Genomic DNA, 25,772 nt, shown 5'->3' on the forward strand with positions numbered 1-25,772 from the left:
GATAACCTTGACCTTTCACCACTCAAAATGTGCAGCTTCATGAGATACACATGCATGCCAAATATCAAGTTGCTATCATCAATATTGCAAAAGTTATGGCCAATGTTAAAGACAGACAGACTGACGGACAGTTCAACTGCTATATGCCACCTTACCGGGGGGCATGAAAAGCAACAAGAGGGCCTGAAAAGTCCAAAGTCGCTCACATGAGATACAAAGTTCTGTTCAGCCCAAGATATAAAAAGAACAAATGTTCTGACCAAGTTTCATTAAGATTGAATTATAAATGTGACTTTTAGAGAGTTAACAAGGTTTTACTATAGCCACATAAGGATAAATGCCCCGCACCATGAGGGCCATGTTTCTCAACAGACCGGAACCATTTTTGAACTCATCTAGGATATCACAAATGTTCCAACCAAGTAACACTAAGATTGGATAATAATTGTGTCTTCTAGAGTGTTAACAAGATTTTACTATAGCCAATTAAGGAAAACTGAACATCCCCCTGGCGGCCATGTTTTTAAACCAACCAGAATCATTTTGAACTCGTCCAAGATATCATTGGGAAAAATATTCTGACCAAGTTTCATGATGATCGGACAATAAATGTGGCCTCTAGAGTGTTAACAAGGTTTTACTATATCTATACAAGGAAAAATGCCATTGGCAGCCATGTTTTCAACCAACCGGAACCATGTTCGATCTCGTCCAAGATATCATTGGGAAAAATCTTCTGACCAAGTTTCATGATGATCAGACAATATATGTGGCCTGTAGAGGTTTTACTTTAGCCATATAAAGACAAATGCCCTGCCACCTGGCGGCCATGTTTTTCAACCAACTGGAACCATTTTCAAACTCATACAAGATATCAATTAGACGAATCTGCTGACTATCTTTCATAAAGATCGGACATTAAATGTGGCCTCAAGAGTTTTAACAAGGCAAATGTTGACGATGCATGGCGGAAACCACACAAAAGGTGATCACAAAAGCTCACTATGGAGCAAGTTGTTCTCAGGTGAGCTAAAAAACAAAAACAGCAATTTAAATTGAAGTAACAGAATGAAATGTAAGCAAAATTTAGACATTTGTAGGCCATGCCAGCATATTCCTGACATAACAAATTAACATGAATACATGTACAAGTGAGATATATTTTTTACTTTTGCACATACTGCTAGTATTCACATTATCCTCACAAACAAAAAAAAACATGAGGGCCATGATGGCCCTGAATCGCCCTCCTGACTCATTAAGATCAGATGAAAACTATGACCTCTATTGTCTACACAATGTTTTTCTATTATTTGACCTAGTGACCAAGTTTCTGACCCAAGATGAACCAAATACAATCTCAACCAGATTTCAAGATATAAAGATAAACATTCTGACCAAATTTCATAAAGATTGGATGAAATCTGTGACCTCTACTATCTACACAAACAAATTGTTGACGGACGCACACACACACGCACACACAACGGACATCACACGATCACATAAGCTCACCGTGTCACTTCGTGACAGGTGAGCTAAAACCTGAGTTCGTGAAATAATTAAATAACGATGCTTGTGTTTTATCTTCAAAGTGTCTTCTTTTCTGCATGTTTTAGTTGCTGTTACCTTATACTCTGCCTGTTGCCGTTGACAATGACGGTCGTCACACTGTTCATTTGGCTTCATAGACATTGTAGGGAAAAAATCTTGTAGTGCATTGTATCCTAGATAGTGTGTTACATCGCCAAATTTTAACAGGTACCTGAAAATTACAAGCTGTAGTCGTACATAAGGAAATTACGTTCAGTTAAGGAAAGAAGAATCAATTGAATAGCTCAGTTCTATTAAAATAAGCTGATTAATTGATTATCTTTTACAATCAATTTACTTACTGGAAATACTTAACCTAAAATTATTTTGTTCCTTTATGGGCGTGGACTTTCTGTTTTGAACAGAACTTCAGTATGATTGCACCAGTCAGTTAACCCACTTACACTTTTCTGGGGTTAGATGAGCATATAAATGCTAGTAACTAGCATTGCCCAAAATGAGTAAGAGGTAAAATGGCCGTTGACATAATGACACCATGTATGTTGATGCTGGGTTGTGAATAGAGCCCCAAACCCTCAGATTTACAGTCCAGCTTGGTAGTCTGAACAAGTGCTGTCCCACCACAACCCCGTCAACTTTTCTTCTGCCTTGATAGTTTCATGGGTTACTGGAGGTTTCGGCGAAACCCCAGTTCGGCGAATCGATTATAAATAGTAGGTGTTAAACCGGTTCGGCGAAATGCTTTATAGTTGATTACGCCTTTACGTAACTACTTAATAGGTGTGAATAGATCGATCTACAGCATTGCTATCACATTCCAATTGTCGGCGAAGTGTTAGCAAACACTATTGTGTTGCCCATTAGCAGATAAGTGTTGATCGAGTAAATTTGAGTTAATCAAATATTGTATACTATAACATTTTTTTTAGTTTTTTTCTGTTCTGTTCTTACTATAACATTGCAATTCATTGTACTGAATCATTTATTTCTTGCTCTCATAAAAGTTTTGACAATTTGGAAAAAAAAGTTCAATAAAACTGATTAACTTAGTAACTCAGTTCTTACTAAGTAAAATATTGCTGAATTATATGTTATATCTATTTTGTTATTGCAATTCATAATGTTATGTTAAGAACCCCAAAAAAAGTTAAATAAAACTCAGTAACTTAGTAACTCAGTTCTTACTAAGTAAAATATTGCTAAATTATATGTTAAATATAAAAATGTAGCAATCTAAATTCCATGTACAAAATTAAAAAAAAAATCTCAATTAGAATTATAATTTTGTTCACATTCATAAATTGTTTTATTTCCAATAGCAAAAATAAAATGATAAAGCTAAAATGAAATGAACCTTATGCAATGGTTAATGTATCTCTAATGAAGACTAATGACACTGTCTGGTGCTCAACAGCTCTAAATTCCTCACCTATGCCAGGTGTGAAATGTCATTTTTTTAGTAAACATCCCAAACCAAATGGGTCCTTCTTCACAATTGACACATTCCTCAAATAATTAGACCAATTAACAACAACATTTATACTTTTATACTTTTATTTAATTTTACGTAACAATAACATAGTTCTGTAATCAACTATAAATCATTTCGCCGAACCGGTTTAACACCTACTATTTATAATCAATTCGCCGAACTGGGGTTTCGCCGAAACCTCCATAATTCGTTTCATGTACTGGTGAACTAGTTTTCGGACCCACATGACAATTATTAGAACCAGGTCTAGATATTGCCTAAATAATCATTCTCACTAAGTTTCATCAAGGTTGGAGGAAAAATGTGGCCTATGGTGTGGGCACAAGATAAAAGTTCAAGACGCATCACATGCCGGGTACCGGAAAATGCAGATAGGGTGATCACAATACTTCTCCTTGAGCGCTTTGTGCTCAGGTGAGTTAATAAACAGAGCCTCCTTAGTTAGTAAGTAAGTACAACATATTCAGGGTTCTCAATAAGAGCCGGCGGCCGGCCAAATCGGCCGCTTGAAATCAGATTTCGGCCGGTTGAAAATCGCTCAGATTCGGAAAATCGGCAATTGACATTTCGAAATTTGCGTGTCTTTTCGGTAATTTTGCTCCTTTTTGCTATTAAGCAAAGACGTCGCTTGATTATCTCCCTAAACGCATTACAACAACAACAATGAAAAGGCGCAAATTGGAATCGGTCAAAAACCAGTCAAAGATTTTGACGTTCTTTTCATCACATGGTGAATTTTTGTTCCTGATTGCTTGCGTTTTTTGTGTTAATGCAAAGTTTCTGTTTTTGTGAAAGTTTGTTTGAATTCAGTTACGTTTCAAACTAGCAGTGTCACGCAAATTGTGCATGGTAGAAGGACGATCATACCTTTTCCCCATCCTTGTAGGGCCGAACCAATCAAAAATCGAAGCTTTTCCTTATCAGAATAAAATGTTCCAATTGGAACCTTGTGCACCCCCCTCCTCCGTCAAAATCGAAAAAAATGATCCTAAGACTCGAGTGCAATTACGTATCCGAAAGTCGTATTTATCCGAATTATGATACATTTTATTTGCGAAAAATCGCATTTTAAAAGAGTTAAAATTTTACAAAAGTAATAAAGAGCTTTTTTCATTTATCTGTTGTTAGTTAAAAAAGCTAAAATTAATAAAATGCACACAAAAATGAGCAAATGTAAGTGCCTTGTTGACCATTAAAATAGCCATACAATGGCCAAAAATGCAGGAAATCAAGAGCTCAATTTTAAAATTTTCAGGGTAACCCCCCTAGAAGGCCTGTTGGTTTCACATTCTTGCCTGTTGGCTCATAAGATATTGAGAACCCTGCATATTTAATACCAAGAGTGCAAATATTCCATAAAATGAAGATGCCAATATTTTGATACCGTCTTTGTAATTAAATTCTATTTTTAATTTTTAGTAACAGTTACTATATCTCAACTGGCCATCAATGAAATCAGAAAGCACAAACAAATTAGTTGAATTGCTATCCTCTGCAGAATAAATTTTGTTTTGTTTGAAAGGTTCTTTGAAGGGTTGTGCCTTTTCTTACTTACCGGGTGTTTGTACCTGTGACGGGTTTGCAGAAAACAATACAATGCAGATACCATCTTTTTTATGAATAAAGTAACAGACACATACTTGAGTGTGTTCTGGACAAGGAATCCCGCAACTACAGCCATGGTGGTGGGGAGACTGGCGGCGCACACTCCCTCACGCTTCAACGTGCGCTCGTCTGTCTTAGTGGCAACAACTAGGGGAGGGGCACACTGAAAATAGCGGAGGGGCACACTGAAAATAGCAGAGGGGCACACTGAAAATAGTGGAGGGACACACTGAAAATAGTGGAGGGGCACACTAAAAATAGCGGAGGGGCACACTGAAAATAGTGTAGGGGCACACTGAAAATAGTGGAGGGGCACAATGAAAATAGTGGAGGGGCACAAGGAAAACAGTGATGGGGCACACTGTAAATATTGGAAGGGCACACTGAAAATAGTGCAGGGGCACACTGAAAATAGTGCAGGGGCACACTGAAAATAGTGCAGGGGCACACTGAAAATATTGGAGGGGAACACTAAAAATAGTGCAGGGACACACTGAACATAGTGGAGGGGCACACTGAAAAAAGTGGAGGGGCACACTGAAAATAGTGGAGGGGCATCCTGAAAATAGTGAAGGGGCAGACTGAAAATAGGGGAGGGCACATTGAAAACAGTGGCGGGGCACACTGAAAATAGTGGAGAGGCACATTGAAAATAGTGGAGGGGCACACTTTTTAATTCGTTTGTATTCCTGAAATACTAGTAATTAAACAAATTCTCAGAGATGCCAGACTCAAAATGTGTGAAATGATGTCATGAAGACTCAAAATGTGTGAAATGATGTCATGAAGACTCAAAATGTGTGAAATGATATCATGAAGACTCAAAATGTGTGAAATGATGACATGAAGACGCAAAATGTGTGAAATGGCAGTATTTTGCTTGTATTACATTATTCAACAGATAACCCTTTTTACAAATACAACAAGCTACTGTGCTAATTGCTGGAAATGATATTTTTTCTGAAAAAAACGTGAATTAAAATGAACAATCAACTGAAACATACAAATACAATCTATTTGTTTATGCTTGATTGTTTCATAAGCCCTAGGTTGAATATTAAAAACTAACATGTTCAATTAACATTTGAAAGATACGATGTACAGTCAACTCTCGTTATCTGGACATGGGATATCTCGATATGTCAAAGTAAGCTCAATGTCCCAACTATTTTTCCATCTTTATCTTTATAAATAAACATCGCATATCTCATTTTTTGTTATGTCGAATAATTCTATATCTCGATATAAAATTTTGTCCCGAGTCCCGATTTTACATGTATTTACTGCGGTTTATCTCGAAGTGCGAATAACTGTTCCAGTGTCGGCAAAAGGTGAGAATTTTTTCTTTGATACTTCACCGTCCTGCTTCTCCCGGCTGCTCCCAATACTGTGCGGTAGGAAATTGATCCATTAATTGCATTAATGATCACACGTGTGTAATGTCGTTAGCCATTAACAATTGAGTAAGGCCTGTCACTTTACTTTAACATCAATTGACTGCAATTAATACAAAACCTGCCGAAAGGCCGAAAGACTAATAATCGATTGAACTTTGCATTTCAAACTACAAAATGTACATGAACAGTTCAGTATTCCGGAACGTGATTTACGCATGTTCTGATTGGACGTCCTGATTGGACGTCAATTGCATCATAACTATAAATAGCAACATAACCGAATGTTTACTCGACAGTTTAGAAAAATTATAACCGCATGTGCTCATGCAATTCTGTATTACTTACAACGTCATTTTTAGCATTTAAATAGCAAAATTAATCATGCCTTGTAAAAACGCATATACGGTATATCAGTTAGAGAGTATTATGCCACGCGGTGACGGCTTTAGTTAGACCACTTAGCAGGTATTTAGATGTAAAAAACAAGTTTAATTTTCGTCTCATTTTTTCTTTGAAAACGCCTAATCCAATATCTCAAACTCTAGTTTTCTCGGTATTTTTTCTTCGAGATAAAGAGAGTGGACGGTACTTCTTTTTTTGCTTTTTCCAAGTTTCGCTAAAATTATTAAAATTGTACCAAAGGCAGAGAATTCACAAATAACATGACCAATGTATGTAACACTGACCAATACACACTTTGTATCCCTTTATATTTTGTTAGGATGGGGGCTTTACTGAGCCATTAAATACAACAACAAATGAGCCACACTCTGGGAAAATGGGGCTTAATGCATGGGTGCAAAGTGACGGCCTAATTATGGACAATACTTTCCGCATTTTTGCTATTATTCTTTTAAAGGAAATTTTCTTATAGATAATCCAGGTGGAAAGGTTCTTTCCTAATTAACCTCTGCGAACTGCACTGGCTAATATGGGACGACATTTTACACACATGCATTAATCCCTGTTTTCCCAAAGCACAGCTCTATTCATACTTACAGCGAAGCATGCTGTTTCTCCCGGTATCACAAATTGAATGTGTCCTGACACTGCGTTCTCACTAACACCTGACTCGATCCAGTTCTGTCCGAGTTCATTACATGCCTGAAACAGAAACAAGTTCGTGTTCTAGAACGTAAAGTTTATTTAAACCTGGCTTTGTGAAAATGGGGTTTAATGCAAGTGCATAGAGTTCCCAGATTAGCCTGTTCAGCTCGAAATCATGGATTGCACTTCTGCCCAGAATGGATTTTCATTTAAAAGAGACTTCCTTTTAACATAAATTCCATACAAGAGGACCAGAGGTCCATGGCAGCAACCTTTGAAATATTTCTTAAACCATTAAACTTGGCCAAAATATCGACTAGAGAGTTAATAAGGTTTAACAAGTCATATTTTTAGGCAAACCATAATCATTTTCGAACTCAGCCGAGCTATCATTAGAACAAATGTTCTGACCAAGTTTCATGAAAATTTGACAATAAATGTGAGTTTTAGAGTCTTAACAAGGTTTTACTATAACTTTTTTAGAAAAAATGCCCGCCCCCTTGCTGCTATGTTTTTCAACAAACCGGAACCATTTATGAACTCATTGAAGCTATCATTGGGGCAAATCTTCTGACCAAGTTTCCTGAAGATCGGACAATAAATGTGGCCTTTAGGGTATGAACAAGGCAAATGTTGGCCATGCATGACTGACAACAGACAAAAGGCAATCACGAAGCTCCCCATGAGCACAATGTGCTCCAGTGAGCTTAAAAGAGGAAAGTGTCCTCCCTGATTAGACTGTGTGGACCGATCATGCTCATCTGGGTAACACAGTGTGCAAACGTATTAGACTGTGTGGACCGACCATGCTAATCTGGGACACACAGTGTGCAAATGTATTAGACTGTGTGGACCGACCATGCTAATCTGGGACACACAGTGTGCAAACGTATTAGACTGTGTGGACCGACCATGCTAATCTGGGAAACACAGTGTGCAAACGTATTAGACTGTGTGGACCGACCATGCTAATCTGGGAAACACAGTGTGCAAACGTATTAGACTGTGTGGACCGACCATGCTAATCTGGGAAACACAGTGTGCAAACGTATTAGACTGTGTGGACCGACCATGCTAATCTGGGAAACACAGTGTGCAAACGTATTAGACTGTGTGGACCGATCATGCTCATCTGGGTAACACAGTGTGCAAACGTATTAGACTGTGTGGACCGACCATGCTAATCTGGGAAACACAGTGTGCAAACGTATTAGACTGTGTGGACCGATCATGCTAATCTGGGACACACAGTGTGCAAACGTATTAGACTGTGTGGACCGACCATGCTAATCTGGGAAACACAGTGTGCAAACGTATTAGACTGTGTGGACCGATCATGCTCATCTGGGTAACACAGTGTGCAAACGTATTAGACTGTGTGGACCGACCATGCTAATCTGGGAAACACAGTGTGCAAACGTATTAGACTGTGTGGACCGACCATGCTAATCTGGGACACACAGTGTGCAAACGTATTAGACTGTGTGGACCGACCATGCTAATCTGGGAAACACAGTGTGCAAACGTATTAGACTGTGTGGACCAATCATGCTCATCTGGGTAACACAGTGTGAAAACGTATTAGACTGTGTGGACCAACCATGCTAATCTGGGAAACACAGTGTGCAAACGTATTAGACTGTGTGGACCGACCATGCTAATCTGGGACACACAGTGTGAAAACGTATAAGACTGTGTGGACCGACCATGCTAATCTGGGAAACACAGTGTGCAAACGTATTAGACTGTGTGGACCGACCATGCTTATCTGGGAAACACAGTGTGAAAACGTATTAGACTGTGTGGACCGACCATGCTGATCTGGGTAACACAGTGTGCAAACGTATTAGACTGTGTGGACCGACCATGCTAATCTGGGAAACACAGTGTGCAAACGTAATAGACTGTATGGACCGACCATGCTAATCTGGGAAACACAGTGTGCAAACGTATTAGACTGTGTGGACCGACCATGCTAATCTGGGACACACAGTGTGCAAACGTATAAGACTGTGTGGACCGACCATGCTAATCTGGGAAACACAGTGTGCAAACGTATTAGACTGTGTGGACCGACCATGCTAATCTGGGAAACACAGTGTGAAAACGTATTAGACTGTGTGGACCGACCATGCTAATCTGGGAAACACAGTGTGAAAACGTATTAGACTGTGTGGACCGACCATGCTAATCTGGGAAACACAGTGTGCAAACGTATTAGACTGTGTGGACCGACCATGCTAATCTGGGAAACACAGTGTGCAAACGTATTAGACAGTGTGGACCGACCATGCTAATCTGGGAAACACAGTGTGCAAACGAATTAGACTGTGTGGACTGACCATGCTAATCTGGGAAACACAGTGTGCAAACGTATTAGACAGTGTGGACCGACCATGCTAATCTGGGAAACACAGTGTGAAAACGTATTAGACTGTGTGGACCGACCATGCTAATCTGGGAAACACAGTGTGCAAACGTATTAGACAGTGTGGACCGACCATGCTAATCTGGGAAACACAGTGTGCAAACGAATTAGACTGTGTGGACTGACCATGCTAATCTGGGAAACACAGTGTGCAAACGTATTAAGCCCAATCTCCCAGAGCAAGACTCGTTATTTAAGATTGATGACATTGAAAGCCTTGAGCCTTCTTGAGTCTGTTTTCTTGGATAAAGATGCAACTTGGTACCTTTCCACAATACTGAGAATGCACCCAATGTTAGGCTGACACTTTATCTTTTACACCATTTTAACTTCGTGCTTACTAAGCTGCACCCAATGTTAGGCTGACACTATTTTTTACACCATTTTAACTTCGTGCTTACTAAGCTGCACCCCATGTTAGGCTGACACTATCTTTTACACCATTTTAACTTCGTGCTAACTAAGCTGCACCCAATGTTAGGCTGACACTATCTTTTACACCATTTTAACTTTGTGCTTACTAAGCTGCACCCAATGTTAGGCTGACACTTGATCTTTTTCCCCATTTTAACTTCGTGCTTACTAAGCTGCACCCAATGTTAGGCTGACACTATCTTTTACACCATTTCAACTTCGTTCTTACTAAGCTTCACCCAATGTTAGGCTGACACTTTATTTTTTTTCCCCATTTTAACTTCGTGCTTACTAAGCTGCACCCAATGTTAGGCTGACACTTTATCTTTTCCCCATTTTAACTTCATGCTTACTTAGCTGCACCCAATGTTAGGCTGACACTTTATCTTTTTCCCCATTTTAACTTCGTGCTTACTTAGCTGCACCCAATGTTAGGCTGACACTTTATCTTTTTCCCCATTTTAACTTCGTGCTTACTAAGCTGCACCCAATGTTAGGCTGACACTTTATCTTTTTCCCCATTTTAACTTCGTGCTTACTAAGCTGCACCCAATGTTAGGCTGACACTTTATCTTTTTCCCCATTTTAACTTCGTGCTTACTAAGCTGCACCCAATGTTAGGCTGACACTTTATCTTTTACACCATTTTAACTTCGGGCTTACTAAGCTGCACCCAATGTAAGGCTGACACTTTATCTTTTTCCCCATTTTAACTTTGTGCTTACTAAGCTGCACCCAATGTTAGGCTGACACTTTATCTTTTTCCCCATTTTAACTTCGTGCTTACTAAGCTGCACCCAATGTTAGGCTGACACTTTATCTTTTACACCATTTTAACTTCGTGCTTACTAAGCTGCACCCAATGTTAGGCTGACACTTGATCTTTTTCCCCATTTTAACTTCCTGCTTACTAAGCTGCACCCAATGTTAGGCTGACACTTTTTCCCCATTTTAACTTTGTGCTTACTAAGCTGCACCCAATGTTAGGCTGACACTTTATCTTTTACACCATTTTAACTTCGTTCTTACTAGGCCGCACCCAATGTTATAGGCCGACACTTTATCTTTTACACCATTTTAACTTCGTGCTAACTAAGCTGCACCCAATGTTAGGCCGACACTTTATCTTTTACACCATTTTAACTTCGTGCTTACTAAGCTTCCTAGGTAGCTTTGAAAATTATTGAAATAAAATTGTAAGATCTTTTAAATCTGTCTTTTCCTGTTTTGTAACAAAATTTGATCTGAATTGCCAAAACATACAACTGCATTTAAAACTTTCCTTATTTTCCCTGATGACTAACAGCCCAATTAAGTGTTTGCAATTTACAAACTTTACATGAATTCAGATCAATATTTATATTCACTATTTCAGCACATCAATAAAAACGGATTTAACAGGATGCCCACATACCGCATTAATTGCCATTCTAGCCTCAAAATTATCGACACAGCTTAACACAAGGTCAACTGGTACACCATCCTTCAATCCTCCATGCCTGGAATAGAGAACACAACATTCATTATGCTGTCAACTACACGCATTCACGTTTAACCAAATTATTAAAATAAGATAAATTGCACCGAAATCCACAGTCACAGTTACAAACTGTGCTTTGTGTATTTGGATATATCTTGGGAACAAGACCATAGTTGGGACCTTCTTTTCACAAAATGATACTGTATATATTTATGATTCATAACTCATTTGCAGGGTTGATGTATATTATATCTATGTATATTTATGCATATTGCTAAACACAAATACAAAATTCAAGAAATAATGCATAAAATAATTCAGCATTTTTTTATTATTACTGAATTCAATGTATGAAGTGACGGACTTGTTGTATTCAGTCCATAAATTGATTGATTTAATGTATTCATTCAATAGAGTAATTTATCTACTGTTGTCAGTCCATAAAGTGATTGATCTAATGTATTCAGTCCATTAAGTGATTTATCTAATGCATTCAGTCCATAAAGTGATTGATTTACTGTAATCAGTCCATAAAGGGACAGACTTACTGTATTCAATCTATTAAGTAACAGACTTTCTGTATTCAGTCTATAAAGTAACAGACTTTCTGTATTCAGTCTATAAAGTAACAGACTTTCTGTATTCAGTCTATGAAGTAACAGACTTTCTGTATGCAGTCTATAAAGTAACAGACTTTCTGTATTCAGTCCATAAAGTAACAGACTTATTGTATTCAGTCTATAAAGTAACAGACTTTCTGTATTCAGTCTATAAATTGATTGGCTTACTGCAATCATTAAATAAAGTGATTGACTTACTGTATTCAATTTATAATATGATTGACTTTCTGTATTTGGTTCAAAAAGTGAATGACTTACTGCATTGGTTCAAAAAGTGATTGACTTACTGTATTCTGTCCATAAAGTGACTGAAATTGTCCATGGTTGTGACGTTGTAGGTCTCAGTGATTTACTTACTGCATTCGGTCCATAAAGTGACTGAAATTGTCCATGGTTGTGATGTTGTAGGTCTCAGTGATTTACTTACTGCATTCGGTCCATAAAGTGACTGAAATTGTCCATGGTTGTGACGTTGTAGGTCTCAGTGATTTACTAACTGTATTCGGTCCATAAAGTGACTGAAATTGTCAATGGTAGTGATGTTGTAGTTGTAGGAAGTGGTATACTTACTGTATTCGGTCCATAAAGTGACTGAAGTTGTCCATGGTTGTGATGTTGTAGTTGTACGTCTCAAACTCTACGTCTGGATTGATCTCTCTGACAACAAAACAAACATTTATCAATTAATTATTTTTTATGCTCAGCTGTATTTTTTTTGCTGTGTTTAACAATTACTTTGTCTTACAGTATTAAATCTTGTATTTAAGCTTAATTGAATTTCAAGTTGTAAGATTACTTCCGTTTTTTGGGTAGAACCAGTACTTGATGTATTTTGAGTTTTTTTTCAAGCAGGTGAAAATTTCAAAAGAACTCCAGATTGCTAGAGAGACAACATAGCCACTACGCCACTGCCGACTTAAACAGTATACATAACATAGGTCAGTAAGCCTACTTACACTTTTCCTTGAAAGCTTAGCAGATGTTAGTGGCAATAGTGTATACAATTCAGGAGGGGGGGGGGGGGGGGGAGGGTGCAGCTCGACCACAGTATGAAGACATTCAGTAATAATTTTCAAAATCCATCAAATTCCCAACTCTTATACTAAGAAATCAGGTTTCAAGGTCTTTGTGTAGACAAGTGATGTGTTGCATACTTCAATGTTCTCTCTGCAGCCTCTACTTTACTCATCCCAGACTGGTGGGGCTGGTAGAACAACCGATTCATGTTGGCCAACTCCACTTTGTCATAGTCAAACAGGATCAGCTGAAATCAGAGATAACAAACTGCACGGCATTTGATGAGGATAAAATGAACAAGGTTTAGCATTTATTGTGAGTCAATAAAAGAGTAAGAGCATCAGAGAGACGTAAATGGACCCATTGAAAGGAACTTGTCGCTTAATAGTGCGGATCACTGGCGGTGGTCAACAGTACCACACTGAGCTGGTTGCAGTTTTAATCTCCGTCTTAAGCCTAACCTACTAACAGGTCATTTGCATGAGATATCTAACTTATGTACAGTGTACTAGGCATTTTTTTTATAGAAATAAGTGTCTTATTATTATTAGACTCTAAAGCTCAATTTTATTTTTTAAACCTACAGAATAAATATCCATAATTGATATGATTTTTATCCAAAATGGCCAGGAAAGGACCTGTTGTGTTAACATTTGTTGAGAAAAAATCCCAATTTGGTCCTTTTTGTCCATAAAACATTCCCAAATGTGCAACTTTTATTGATTAAAAAATCCTAATTTGACCAGACTACTTTTCCCAAAAAGGCTGGAAAAAACCCTGCTGAGTATTTTTCTCTTGAGCGATGCGATGCGTCGCCTGTATCCTTCAGTCCCTGTTACCCCTGTAACCCTGACAATAAAAAAATTATACAGGGTTACTGCCCTTTAAGAAATCCAGGTGCTCTCTATAAAAATCTACCACTACACAATGTTTCAATAGCACCCACTTACTTATAAAAATAGCTCTGGGAAATCTGGGCTTAAGTGCATAAAGTTTTATCCCAGATTAACCTGTGCAGTCCGCACAGGCTTATCAGGGACGACACTTTCTGCTTCTACAAATTTTTTTAAGAACTCACATATAAACCCAGAAATAACCCCAGGGTAAATCAAATCATAAAATCAGCACAAAATTAAAGCCCTGCCTATAAAATAATCTTAAAGTCTCACACATGACTCGTGTAAGCATCTATACACAATAGCTCATTAGTTTGTTATTATCCCCTCGTTTTTCGGAGAAAAAGTGGGGATATTGTGGTGATGTGCTTCCGTCCGTCCTGGCTACCTGCTCTTCCTACACTATTAGCACTAGAACCTTGAAACTTACTAACATGGTAGCTATGAGCATATATGCGACAGTGACAGTGATGGAATTTTAATCTGACCCCTGGGTCAAAAGTTATGGGGTTTGGGCGGGGCGGGGTCGAGATTTTCCTGCGACCGCGATTCAAAAAAGGCTCATAACTACTGTGCCTTCAGATATTGCTTTCATATTTGGTATGCATGTAAATCTAGACACCACCTATCCATGAGCATAAATTTTTTTACCCCTGTGACCTTGACCTTGAACTTTGGGTCAGTTTTTAGGTTTTGAAATCTGCGACCGCGATTCGAAAGAGACTCATAACTACTGTGTCCCTTTAGATATTGCTTTCATATTTGGTATGCATGTGTATCTAGACAACACCTTTCCATGCGCATACATTTTTTACCCCTCTGACCTTGACCTTGAACTTAGGGTCATTTTTCAGGTTTCGAAATCTGTGACCGCGCTTCGAAAAAGACTCAGAACTACTGTGTCCCTTCAGATATTGCTTTCATATTTGGTATTCATGTGTATCTGGACAAGACCTTTCCATGCCCATAATTTTTTTTACCCCTTTGACCTTGACCTGGGGCCAGTTTTCAGGTTTTGAAATCTGCGACCGCGATTCGAAAAAGGCTCAAAACTACTGTGTTCCTTCAGATATTGCTTTCATATTTGGTATGCATGTGTATCTGGACAGCACCTTTTCATGCGCATACAATTTTTTACCCCTGTGACCTTGACCTCGATCTTTGGGTCAGTTTTTAGGTTTTGAAATCTGCGATGGCGATTCGAAAAAGACTCATAACTACTGTGTCCCTTTAGATATTGCTTTCATAGTTGGTATGCATGTGTATCTAGACAACACCTTTCCATGTGAATATTTTTTTTTACCCCTATGACCTTGACCTTGAAGTTAGGGTCAGTTTTCAGGTTTCAAAATCTGTGATTGCGATTCCAAAAAGGCTCATAAATACTGTGTCCCTTCAGATATTGCTTTCATATTTGGTATTCATGTGTATCTGGACAAAACCTTTCCATGCGCATAATTTTTTTTACCCCTTTGATCTTGACCTTGAACTCGGGCCAGTTTTCAGGTTTTGAAATCTGCGACCGCGATTCGCAAAAGGCTCAAAACTACTGTGTCCCTTCAGATATTGCTTTCATATTTGGTATGCATGTGTATCTGGACAGCACCTTTCACTGCGCATACAATTTTTTACCCCTGTGACCTTGACCTTGAACTTGGGGTCAGTTTTCAGGTTTCAAAATCTGCAACTGCGATTCAAAAAAGACTCAGAACTACTGGGTCCCTTCAGATATTGCTTTCATATTGGGTATGCATGTGTATCCAGACAACACCTATCCATGCGCACACAATTTTTTTACCCTTATGACATTGACCTTGAACATGTGGTCAGTTTTCAGGTTTCGAAATCTGCGACCGTGATTCGAAAAAGGCTCATAATTATCTACTGTGTCCCTCCAGATATTGCTTTCATATTTGGTATGCATGTATATCTGGACAACACTCTATGGGCATAATTTTTTTTACCACTTTGACCTTGAACTTGGGGCCAGTTTTCAGGTTTTGAAACCTGCGACCGCGATTCGAAAAAGGCTCATAACTTCTGTGTCCTTTCAGATATTGCTTTCATATTTGGTATGCATGTGTATCTAGACAACACCTTTCCATGCGCATACATTTTTTACCCCTCTGACCTTGACCTTGAACTTAGGGTCATTTTTCAGGTTTCGAAATCTGTGACCGCGCTTCGAAAAAGACTCAGAACTACTGTGTCCCTTCAGATATTGCTTTCATATTTGGTATTCATGTGTATCTGGACAAGACCTTTCCATGCCCATAATTTTTTTTTACCCCTTTGACCTTGACCTGGGGCCAGTTTTCAGGTTTTGAAATCTGCGACCGCGATTCGAAAAAGGCTCAAAACTACTCTGTTCCTTCAGATATTGCTTTCATATTTGGTATGCATGTGTATCTGGACAGCACCTTTTCATGCGCATACAATTTTTTACCCCTGTGACCTTGACCTCGATCTTTGGGTCAGTTTTTAGGTTTTGAAATCTGCGATGGCGATTCGAAAAAGACTCATAACTACTGTGTCCCTTTAGATATTGCTTTCATAGTTGGTATGCATGTGTATCTAGACAACACCTTTCCATGTGAATATTTTTTTTTACCCCTATGACCTTGACCTTGAAGTTAGGGTCAGTTTTCAGGTTTCAAAATCTGTGATTGCGATTCCAAAAAGGCTCATAAATACTGTGTCCCTTCAGATATTGCTTTCATATTTGGTATTCATGTGTATCTGGACAAAACCTTTCCATGCGCATAATTTTTTTTACCCCTTTGATCTTGACCTTGAACTCGGGCCAGTTTTCAGGTTTTGAAATCTGCGACCGCGATTCGCACAAGGCTCAAAACTACTGTGTCCCTTCAGATATTGCTTTCATATTTGGTATGCATGTGTATCTGGACAGCACCTTTCACTGCGCATACAATTTTTTACCCCTGTGACCTTGACCTTGAACTTGGGGTCAGTTTTCAGGTTTCAAAATCTGCAACTGCGATTCAAAAAAGACTCAGAACTACTGGGTCCCTTCAGATATTGCTTTCATATTGGGTATGCATGTGTATCCAGACAACACCTATCCATGCGCACACAATTTTTTTACCCTTATGACATTGACCTTGAACTTGTGGTCAGTTTTCAGGTTTCGAAATCTGCGACCGTGATTCGAAAAAGGCTCATAATTATCTACTGTGTCCCTCCAGATATTGCTTTCATATTTGGTATGCATGTATATCTGGACAACACTCTATGGGCATAATTTTTTTTACCACTTTGACCTTGAACTTGGGGCCAGTTTTCAGGTTTTGAAACCTGCGACCGCGATTCGAAAAAGGCTCATAACTTCTGTGTCCTTTCAGATATTGCTTTCATATTTGGTATGCATGTGTATCTGGACAACACCTTTCCATGCGCATAAAATGTTTGACCCCTGTGACCTTGACTTTGAAGTAAGCGTTCAGGTTTCGAAATCTGCGGCTGCGATTCAAAAAAGGCTCATACCTGCTGTGTCCCTTCAGATATTGCTTTCATATTTGGTACACATGTGTATCTAGACAAGACCTTTCCATGCGCATCAAATTTTTTACCACTGTGACCCTGACCTTGAACATAGGGTCCGCGTTTAGATTTCGAAATCCATTATGTGGTTATCTACCCAATCAGAAGAAGTGCAAGCATTTTCATCGGACAAAGGAATTATTCAACAATGAAGCTTGTGTATTGAAAACACATATAGTGTTACACAGTAGTGGGGCAGAGATGTATTTAGTAGTAAATTGTTTGTGTTTACTCATCTGTGAAATGATTTAGCTCATTTATCTAATGTTTATACAAGGGATTAAAAAATATTGGCGCAAAGGGACACCTGTATATGAGAGAAGAGATAGAATGCAGTCAAGCATAAAAAGCATGAGAAAGTCATGGAATAGAGCCCCAAGAATCTATAAAAGGGCTAAAACTTTCAATTTGTTCAATTACACTTTTAGACTCATTACTGAAAATTTGTCAAAATGGTCAAGTGGGAAAAATGTGAGAAACAATTTAAAGCAAGATGGACTTTGAACAGGCACAGCAAAGACAGACATGAAATTCAACATTTTCATTGTTGTGGACAAAATTGCGATAGAAAATATTCGGAGACGCTACTATTAAGTCAACCATTTAAACTCAAAACATAACTTTTCCAAAACAGAAGCAAGAAGATTGGCTATAAGAGAGCATCTTCAGCCATCTCATAAGTCATTCCAATGAGGATGACATGTACACAATGGACGTCAGTGAAGTTGATTCAGTATTAGATTTGTTAGGATAGCAGGATGAGGAGGAGAAATTAGGATATAGATTTTCACTCATTTTTTAGGTTATTTTACATTAACTTCTTTATACTGAACATCTCTTTATGACAATACCGTCAATCTCAACTATGCATGGCCCCATTACCAACCCTGGGGCGCCCCTGGGTCAAACATGCGGCGTGGGGATACGCGTCGGCCTCTGCCGCGCCATTTCTAGTTTGACTGATCATTTAAATTGACAAAACATCATTCAGCTTGCAAAGGCTTGTGAATATTTCATTACCATGACCAAAAAATAAAGAATGCGGTTCATATGATGTCCCTTTCAAATGAAAATGCATTTCAGGAAAAAGTGACATCATTGATTAGCCTGTGCAAACTGCACAAACTGCAAACTGCACAGGCTAATCTAAGGCGACACTTAACGCCCAGGCATTTAGCCCCATTTTTCCCACAACAGGTCTCCCATACAATTCACTGACATACCTTTCCGATACCACATCGGGTCAGCATCTCAGCAGTAACACTGCCCACTCCACCCACTCCCACAACAGCCACTGTGTAGTCACGAATTCGCTGGAATAAACAAATCACATGACATGTGGTGCATCAGCCACTGTTTAGACTTGATTTACAATGTATTTGTCTTGGCCTTTTTTTAACAATTTAAGTGACCATAAATATTTCTGAGCTTAATTTCATTCAATTAGAAACTCCAGGCATGATCTCTCCATTTAAATGAAAAACTTTATGCAACACATTAAACAAGAGATGTGTTTGTTAGAAACACAATGCCCCCTTATGCACCGCTTTGATTTATATAAAAAAAAATCATTTGGCAGGTACAGATAATTATCTCTCTTTAAAGCTTATTATTTCCCTTTGATTTTTTTAAAATACTTTTCATCTTGAAGGATGACCTTGACCTTTCACCACTCAAAATGTGCAGCTCCAAGAGATACACATGCATGCCAAATATCAAGTTGCTATCTGAAGCGACATAGAAGTTCTGAGCAATTTTAGAAACCTAAATGCAAAGTGTGACGGACAGACAGACGGACGAACAGTCCGATCACTATATTCCCTCCTTCGGGGGCATAAAAATATTAATGTTTCAACTAAACAGATATTCTTTAACCAAATACTAGAGCAGCATATCCCACCATCCCTTCTCCTTATATAAACAAAATGAAACTTTAGTTGACCACCACAGCAACAGGAGGGAGACAAGGTGCATGGAAATGTGATGACCCACTTGCATGACATTTTATTGAAATGTGATGGCAAACTTGTATGCCATTCTAGGGAAATGTGATGGCAAACTTGTATGCCACTCAAGAGAAGTTCACACTTGTTATTATTACAGCATGTTTATTTGGTTGTTCGACATAACTTACCTCATAGTTATCAACAATACCCATTCTCTTCAAAGCCATCAGGCGACTGTAAACAACAAAACAACATTACTTATACAATAAGTTTAAGAGTCATTTTTTAAACCTTAGTTACATGTTTCAACAAAATTATGATCACGGGGCTTATCCAGAGATAATTCATTCCATACTATGTATGAGACTTCCATATAATGACAGTTTGGTTTGCTTAAGTGGACATATGACCAGTCACCTGCATTATGCAAAAGTGGGTCTTATGCCATATGCGGTCAACATAGCTAGAGATCAGCCTGCGCATTCACACAGTCTGGTGAGGAGATACGCTGTCTGTTAATGAGACCACAACACCTTGCATGACTTTATAGTGGACAAGGTAGCTCCTGACCAGACTATATCCATGAGGCATTATATGTTCAATATGGCATGTGTTACATAAATTTCATATAACTGTATACATGCATTTTAAGTTAAAACATTGTTTCTTTATTTAATAAATCTATATACATAGTCAAAATTGAATACATTTATTTAAAATTTGCTGTATAATCTTGTGATCAGATCAAAAAACGGCAGGGAGGGGTCAGAGGCCGCGGGTTGGGACATAAGGACGGAAGGGTGCTGTGCCATTACAAATAGGCCTATCTGTAAAACTGCATGGGTGAATTTGGCAAATGAAGACATGGATGAAATTGATAGATCTGTATAGAAATTGTGAACCATGTTTCTTATCCATGGCAAAATAACTTGGAAAGAAAATGCCCAAATGAGTCATAAAAATGTAAATATTGTACAAATATTTTAACTCATACATGGAGGACTGTCTCCTATCTTTGGAGACTACAAAGTGTACCCAATTTTGCCTTGATAGGAGACCATACCCCATTGAATTTATATGGCCTGAAAACAGAGGGTCAATTTTTTTCAATTGCCTTTTTAATGATGATCTTATTTTTTATCAACAACAAGGAATTGCAACCAGTAACGCTAACACAGAATTATTCATTAGAGTAGGACTGATGCCTACTTGGTGAATGACACCTGACTACTAACAAAATTAGCTCAATTTTAAGTAATATGAAATTCATAGCTGGATACCTGGATCTTAGAGCCATAATTATAGCGTTTAAGCTTACTTGGCCCATCTGATGATTGTCATCTTCTAGGCTTCTCACAACTTATAGAAGTACTAAATAATTTCATAGCAAGCTAGTCGCAATAATCCAACTCCCAGCTATTGACCCTCCGGGTCCTGGGAGTTGCAACTGGTTTCACGATTTACCATAGCAATTTTACCGCCTGGATTCTGGGCGCTGATTTATTGGTAAAATTAGCAACATAAACTATTTTCTGGCATGAATTAACACAAATAGGTCGTCACTATATCTATAATGAGCAAATTAAGATAACTAACATGATATGGTGTGCTCGCGGAAGAAAGATTTTAATCAAAGTTTCAAACACGTCAACCGTAAATGTAAATGTCAAGTAGTTTGCATATGGAACAGTTTTTATTAAACAAAAGAAAAATTAAAGGAACGCACGCGGTGTGTTTACAACATGTTACAATAAACGGTTTACCTATGCTTTTCTCCAAACATACAATTTATGTTTTAAGAAAGTTTATTTTCAAATATTAAATATTTGTTTTAAATGGACAGAAATTTTATAAATAATTTGTTCAAATTTTAATTAATACTTATGTTAATTGTATATGAATAGCGGTCAGACAACATACATTTGGGAGAAACAAAAGGAACGACGACCCTTAGATCTGCTGTAAGGGAATTTTAATACAAAATCTACAGCAGCAACATGTATTATCTCTAAAGCATACAATTGCTTTTAGCCATATACATAATAGAAAATAACAAAAGTGTAATGCATGGATTATAAGAATTATGATTTCCCCAGGCAATTTTAGCCCAGCGGGCTTAATGCGTGCACTTGAAATTCTCACAAGCGCATGCTGTCTACATTCGGCCAATGTTCAATCAAAACATGTACGCTCTTATCAGCGGTGTGTGCATAAGGGGCCTAGATAACACGTATGAACGATTTACGGGTGTTCATGGGGATCAATTATGGTGTTTGTCCCCTAATAATGACCGATAATGATCTATTATTACCGATACATGTGGAGTAAGAGCAATTAAAGATATGCTCAATTTTTTTGTTTGTTTTATTTTAATTAGTTTAAACCTATTTACTGAAGCTCGATTGCATCGAAAGCCGTAGGCTTATATAAACGCTCTGGAGTCCGTTTCCTGGCACTAGAACCAGTACTTGGTATCTTTTGGGGGAGATCAAAGGAACGCTCCCAGTGGGTTCGAACCCGTGACCTCCCGATCTCTAGACGGACACCATATCCACTACGCCACAGCGATCTTTTAAATATTTTAATTGTTTACGACTATTGCAGAGAATAAAAAAGTAAAAAGAACTTGCTTAAAAAATAAACCGTAACTGATGTGTTGCGGTTGTGCGTAATTTAAGTTAAAAATACAATTACTTGGAATCAAACGTCTTATTTGATTGCTCTCGACCATTTAAAGTAACATTAATACTCAAAATCAAAGAATATTTCATACAATTGTTCGTAAAATAAACTTAACCAATTAAAAATCAGTGTTCCTTATGGCAATTGCCGAAATTTCAACGCCAGATGTGGACTGGTAAAATAGATGATTGTAGATACAAAATGCTCGTTTTCATTATTGTTTTGCATATCTATTCATACGACACATGGACACTAAAATGGTGTTTGAGTGTCGTATGAATAGATATATTTGCAGTAATTAATTGTGGCCACAACTAAATAAACCCGCGAGAATTTTGTATCTACTAAATTCTATGTAATCATACCACATCTAGCGTTGAAATTTTGGATATTAAGGAACACTGATTGTTAAGGTGTTAACTTTATTTAACGAAAAACTTAACGAAATTTTCGTTGATTTTGAACGTTATAGAGACTTTAAAATTTGTTCACATTATTTTCTTAACGGCGACTATAACTTAATTGTACCAATATTTAATATATTCAGATCCAATAGATATATAGTTTCTTTCATATTTACAAAATTCGCTATATACCTGCAACACATTTTTCTTTAGTCTTTGTGCATGACAGAATACAATCTTATAAACGACCAGTAGTTGGAAGCAAGATTTTCCATGGGTCACAGAATGTTTTTCAATATTTTTTTTGCTTTCTGTTTATTTTGGTTGTTATTTAATATTATAATATATGACTTGAATGAAATGAACTGAGGAAAAATACATAAATATTAAAAGAAATGTTGTGATTTGGAAGCTCCAAAGTAGTGTGGATTTTGATTTATAACATTTAGAAAGTATATAAAGAATTCGACACCAACCGCCTGCCGCAGTGCCTGACCAAATTCCTGGGGAAATGCCCGTATATATATATATATATATATATATATATATATATATATATATTATATATATTATTCGCTTGTTATTCTTGTCTGTTTATCATAACATTTTTATCAGTGACAATAATCAAATGAAAAATCTCTCCAAAACACCAGCACATCCGCATTTTGCACAGCACCTCGAACAACACTGACAAAGATCACACTCACATACAGAACAATTCTTTAAAACGCAACCTTCCCTACGCATAACACACTTTCACCCATCTCTTTAGTCAACAAAGTCTTTAATACAGACAGCCTCAAGCACTCAACACTCTTAAACGTCTCTCTCAGTCCACTGTCTCCCACTGACGAACGACCATATGGATAGAAAACTGCAAGGGACGGGTTCTATATGCTTTTATTTTAATATGTATTTTAATATTTACACACATTATCAAAGCTTTACAATATGTACACTAGGAGACATACATCTATGCACTTTTATTTTAATATTTATTTCATAATCACACACAGTATCAAGCTTTACAATATGTACATAAGTAGACATTCATCTATAAATGTTTATGCTAATATTTATTTCATTCCGTTAATTAATTATATACTAAATTGTACAGCATGAAAAAATAAAATATTTATTAAGTATTCCATACTACAGCCTTATCTCTAGGCATGTAAGAACACCCGACACTACATCCAGTTTTTTTCCGGATTTTCAGTTCAATTAGTATACAGCGCAATAACTGTTTTACATTGCCGTATCTAAAAGCACGGACTCTACCACTTATCCGATCGCAGCGAGAGTAAAAATAAGAATGTGTCCTAATTCAAACTACACTGTTATACGCAATACAATTTCAACTGGTACCATAAGACCAGATCGTCAGATACTACGGTGAAACAATTTGTGCAGTGTAACCTTTTCTTTCGCTTTGCACTAATCGACACTTCACAACTTCCGCCATAAACGATTTGTTATCAAGTTTATGTTTTGCGCATTTCTCAACAAAATACACGCAAACGGGTGTCGATGGTAACATTTTTTGTGTTTGTTACGATGTATTAGGTTGATTGAACTTGATTTTATGGACATATGTGAGACATTATTTTTTTACATTGTTTTTGCCTTTGCCATGAAAAACTATGATCTATAGGTATGTACTCATAAAAGCTCAGAGCATTCAAGAAGAACTACATAGCAAGCATAACATGATGGTACACATTTGTTAGTGTTCCAATTGTCCTTCTTAAGTTGGGTTTTGAAAAGATTCACATTATTTGAAGAAATGTTTTTTCACTCAGACTGGTACAAAATGAAATTGCTCTAACAATAACCTCTATGTTAAATTTCTCTTACCAATATTTCACAAAGCTTTCATACTACTGATGTCAAACTAACAGGTCTATAGGGTCCTTTTTGTTTTCTTTTTTGATGAATATAGGGGACACGATGGCCTTTCTCCAGACGTCTTGAATAACTCCTTTGCTCTATGATTTGATTATAAGTCAATGAATGATTTAACCAACTCATTGGCGGCTTCACTTAACACTATAGACCAGTTGAATGTTATTGTTTACATTCGGGATTTTCCGCGCATGCGCACTGACTGGTTGGCAAAAACACTGGTTACAGTAACGTAAAACATGTGTCTTTTGTTTAGTCAATACAACGATACAACAAGGGACAAAATTGTCACAAAACCAGGTTTTCATTGTGAAAAAAAATTGATAAAGGGAGACAACTTAAACTGAACTTTTGAAATGAACAAACCCCCTTTGTAAGTTTGTTTCAAAATAAATCTATTTTTAGTCGTGGCGACCTTGACATTGGAGATATTGATGTGATTCTTTCGTGAGACACACCGTCCCATGATGGTGAACAAATGGGCCAAATGATTTTAAAATCTCACAATGAATGACATAGTTATGGCCCGGACAAGCTCATTTATGGCCATTTTTGACCTTTGAACTCAAAGTGTGACCTTGACCTTGGAGATATCGACGTAATTATTTCGCGCGACACACTGTCTAATGGTGGTGAACAAATGATTTTAAAATCTGACAATGAACGACATAGTTATTGCCCGGACAAGCTTGTTCCGCCCGCCCGCCAGCCAGCCCGCCCGCATTCGCCAATCTAATAACCAGTTTTTTCCTTCGGAAAACCTGGTTAAAAATCCGAAATAAACATTAAAACTCTTAAATAATAGTGCAAACATATCATATTTAGTACCAATAAAAGTATTTCAAAAATATAATTTCCTCTGTATAAAAATAGGAATTAGTTATTAACATCAGAGTAAACGTGGTCGGAAGACTAAAAACTGGCAATCCCACAAAACAAAACAATAAATATTCTTTCGTATTCTTTGTGACAGTAAGATTTTGATAATTATATTTCAAAGATAATAACACATACATTTATTTGATTATAATTATAAGTGGTGTAGATATTGTTATTTTATCCCACTTTTACAGCGAAATCGGTTGATTAAAGCCCCGTTGATTAAATTTCATCTATAATCAACGGCAAGGCTATAATCAATGGCACGAAATGACGTCATCAACTGCCGAACCGGGACTACTTTTTCCCACGCACCTCGTCACCTGTATTTGCCAAGTGCATCAATAATAAAAACAATCTCAAATGTTTGTCAATCTTAATGACCTTAAAACAAAGGAAAGTAGCAAAAACGATTTTTTTGTCATTTATTGTCATTAAAACCTAG

General features: G+C 37.5%; 1 protein-coding gene across 1 annotated transcript in view; it reads right to left on the reverse strand.

Annotated features, from left to right (window-relative positions):
• LOC127848249 (ubiquitin-like modifier-activating enzyme 5) overlaps positions 1-25,772 on the reverse strand; it is a 35,264-nt gene that overhangs the window by 4,771 nt on the left and 4,721 nt on the right. The window contains exons 2-9 of the mRNA XM_052380596.1: positions 19,646-19,691; positions 18,735-18,824; positions 13,192-13,301; positions 12,608-12,694; positions 11,352-11,436; positions 7,048-7,152; positions 4,687-4,814; positions 1,630-1,765 (exon numbers count right to left, since the gene is read on the reverse strand). Coding sequence (XP_052236556.1) covers positions 1,630-1,765; positions 4,687-4,814; positions 7,048-7,152; positions 11,352-11,436; positions 12,608-12,694; positions 13,192-13,301; positions 18,735-18,824; positions 19,646-19,691 — 787 coding nt within the window. The remainder of the gene's footprint in view (positions 1-1,629; positions 1,766-4,686; positions 4,815-7,047; positions 7,153-11,351; positions 11,437-12,607; positions 12,695-13,191; positions 13,302-18,734; positions 18,825-19,645; positions 19,692-25,772) is intronic.

The sequence above is a fragment of the Dreissena polymorpha genome, chromosome 10 (genome assembly GCF_020536995.1).
Source record: "Dreissena polymorpha isolate Duluth1 chromosome 10, UMN_Dpol_1.0, whole genome shotgun sequence".
Lineage (NCBI taxonomy): Eukaryota > Metazoa > Mollusca > Bivalvia > Myida > Dreissenidae > Dreissena > Dreissena polymorpha.